A 3,616-nucleotide genomic window follows, 5' to 3' on the forward strand; every position below is an offset into this window, starting at 1 on the left:
GATGATAAAAAAATTATATTGAGTTTCATTTTATCAGGAATTTCATCATCATCTTCAACATCACACCATATTTGTGTGTCAGGATCTTGCATTTGAATAATGATACTTTTTCCATTGGCAGCTTCCGTTAACAGTTTATCACGAGCACAAATGTTTTGAATTTTTTCTCGCACAAGATCAACATCTGAATGATTTTTATCAGACACAAATTTAACACATTTGCACTATTGCCCCACTGCACAAAAAACCTTTTTTTCCATTATTCCACCAACGATTCACATATCACAAACAGTTGACTTACAAAAATAATTGATTAGTGATCACTGATAAATAATAAAAGACTACACAACATACGACTTGGCGCCAACGAACAGCAGAAACCTTTGTCACAGCACATGTATATTACTAATACTATTATATATTATACTAGTGTGTATATATATAGTATATTCTATACTAGTGTGTACATTCGTCGCGACAACCTATTAGATTTAATTCAAACTGCCAAATTTTCTCGAACGGATGTGTTGATGTGTGTAGTGACAATAACAAATCAATTGATAAATCGATGAATAAAAATTTTTTTAATTCGAGAAATTCATTTATTATATTAAAAAGGTTAAATAGAAAGGTTTCATAAAATATGAAGATTATACTTTCATAACATTATTGTGTGCTCAATATAAATATATTAAAAATGAGTACAGAAATTAATGAAAAATGCTCAATGTGTTTTTTCACTAGTGTGTCAAAGTTGAATGTAATTAAACATATTGTATGGTATCATCGATTTGATCTAAGTTTTATGGTAAAGTGTACTCAACATGGATGTGGGGCTACATACCAAAATTGGAAATCGTTCAACAATCATCTTTACCGCAAACATTCAACGATTTTAAGAGCAGAGGGAAATATAACGGCTGATAACATAGAAAATACAAATGACATTGAGACAGAAGAAGAAATTCATGATGCATCACTGAACGAAGATGAACCTCTAAGTGAGTTCACAATTATATTATTGTTCTTATATTTGATTAACAATTTGCAAGTTATAATATTTTTAAATTATATTAATATATAATCAAAATCACATTCGAGTTTCAGGGTTTAATCATTCAATAGAGTCACTTCAATGGCATGCTGCAAAATTTTTTATCAATATACGTGAAAACTGTAAAGTTTCGCAAAATGCGATGAATAAGGTTATCGATGGAGTCGCTCATTTGTTGGACATTTATTTTTCTTTAATTATGGTAAGTTGATAGATAAAAAATTAGTCTGTATGTAATCATTAATTCTTACTACGACTATTTTACGTGACTTGAGATGCATTGTTTTTTATTTAGATAATTCTTCCTTTTAACAACTTTTTATTTCACAAATTGTTTGATAGATCTTATGTTAATTGGTAAATCATTTATTAATATTTATATTTTTATTAAGTATCTGTATCTGATGAAATATTATACATACTATTTCCAGAAAGAGATGAGAGAAGCAGCAGATTCTCAAACTCAAATGTTGACAGTGCAGTGCATTGAAGACATTTTTATTGAAAAGTACCCTTCTTCAATGATTTTTTCTCACCTAACAACTGAAGATGATTTGGAAAAATTTCTTGTAGAAGAAATGGATTTGGTCTTGCCTCGAGAAAAAAAATTATCCACAAACTTTGTTTGGAGGAAAAAAAGAGGACCAAGAGGGGAGACAACAATGAAAATATGTAAAGCTGATAATAATGCATATGTAGTTCCTTTTTTGGAGAATTTAAAAAATGTATTGATGAATGATGAGATCAGAGCTAATGTAGATAATCCTTTACAATACATTAATGGCACTTATCGAACTGTTTTGGATGGTAGTTACTATCGAGAAAATGAGTTTTTTAGCCAGAATCCAAATTCTTTGGCTATAATATTATATTATGACGATTTAGAAATAGCTAACGTATCGGGTAGTAGTGCCAAATTTAAAAAACTGTCTATGTTTTATTGGGTACTTGCTAATATCAGACCAGAACTTAGATCATTAAAGAATGCCATTCAATTACTGGCTATTGTAAAAACAAAACATATAAAGAATCCAGATAATCTACGAAAAATTTTACAATTTTTTGTTGATGACATAGTTAAATTACAGATGGTAGGGATTGATATCGTCATAAATAATACTGTAAAAAATTATAAAGGGTCTCTCTTATTTTTTGCCGGAGATACACCTGCATCAGCATTGATAGGTGGATTTAAAGAGTCTGTTTCAGCAACACGTCCTTGTCGCTCTTGCATGGTTGCACACGAAGACCTTAAAAGATTTTTCACTAAAGAAGATTTTATTTTAAGAAACCTAGATAATCATGAGGATCATTTAAATGCAATAAACGAACCCAATTCAAGTAAAGGGGCAAGTGATTTTTGGAAGAAAACTTATGGAATTAATCGAAGAAGTTCATTAATGAATATACCTCATTTTGACATAACAGCTGGTTTACCCCAAGATTGTATGCACGTATTAATTGAAGGTGTTACAGAAATCACATGTCGATTATTCTTATGTCATATCATCATGAACGAAAAACTTTGTTTACTCAATAATATTAATAATAATATATCAACTTTTAATTATGGACATTTAGGATCGAGTCAACCAGCTATCATTCATAAAGATGAATTGGCCATAGACAAGTCTTTACGCCAAAGTGCAGCACAAATGTTTGCATTAGCACACACGCTGCCATTTTTAATCGATGAATGGGTATACTTTTGTGAAAGAGAAGGTCTTAGAAAACGACTTGAACATTATATTTTACTACTTCAAATCATGAATTTGTGTCTTTCCTACGAAATCAGTGCTGACTCTGTAAATTTATTGAGTCAAAGCATTGAATTATTTTTGTCGCAATTAATTTTATTATATCCTGATCATTTTGTTCCAAAATTTCATTTTCTAATTCATGTTCCACGTTATATAAAATTATTTGGACCTGCACGACAACAATGGTGCTTCAGATTTGAGTCAGCTCACGCATATTTCAAGTCTCTGGTTCCAGTTGTTCGGAATTTCAAAAATATGCCCTATACACTATCTTATCGTCATCAAGTACGTCTTTGCTCTCATCTTAATTCTTACCCGAAGTATTCATCAAAGATCTTTTTATACAAAGGAGATGAAATTACTCCAGGTCCTACAGTTAGATTACAAAATTTATCTTATGCCAATTTACTTTATGAGTATGTTGGTGAATTAGAAAGAAATGTATGTCAAGTGATGCGATCCCCTAAAATTATTATACATGATACCGTATATCAAAATCAATCTATTATTTTATTAGAGTGTGATGAAAATTTTTTGCCAGTTTTCGGTGAGATTTGTGACGTATGTATTCTGAATGATAATATTTTTCTTATTGCAATATTGTTAGAAACAGTTTGTTATAAGCCGACATTGAATGCTTACAACATTATAAAAACAATAAATAATGAAAGAATTGCGATAAAACTGAATAATTTAATATTTTCACATCCGATTTCCAGCTTCAATGTTCGGAATGAAAAGTATGTTTTATTAATTAACCACAAAAGATGTGAATTACATACACATATTTGAATTGTTGTAA

At 29.9% G+C, this 3,616-nt stretch overlaps 1 protein-coding gene across 1 annotated transcript; it reads left to right on the plus strand.

The window, feature by feature from the left end:
- Positions 1–697: 697 nt before the first annotated feature.
- On the plus strand, positions 698–3,361 carry LOC118064441 (uncharacterized; the record flags this gene model as incomplete). The annotated part of the gene is made up of 3 exons (XM_035079032.1): positions 698–1,001; positions 1,108–1,205; positions 1,486–3,361. Coding segments are annotated over exons 1-3 (2,278 nt in total), but the record flags the coding sequence as incomplete, so codon positions are not given.
- Between the last annotated feature and the right edge of the window lie 255 nt (positions 3,362–3,616).

Source organism: Chelonus insularis, unplaced genomic scaffold (assembly GCF_013357705.1).
Source record: "Chelonus insularis isolate UGA/USDA-ARS -01 unplaced genomic scaffold, ASM1335770v1 contig_194_pilon, whole genome shotgun sequence".
NCBI lineage: Eukaryota > Metazoa > Arthropoda > Insecta > Hymenoptera > Braconidae > Chelonus > Chelonus insularis.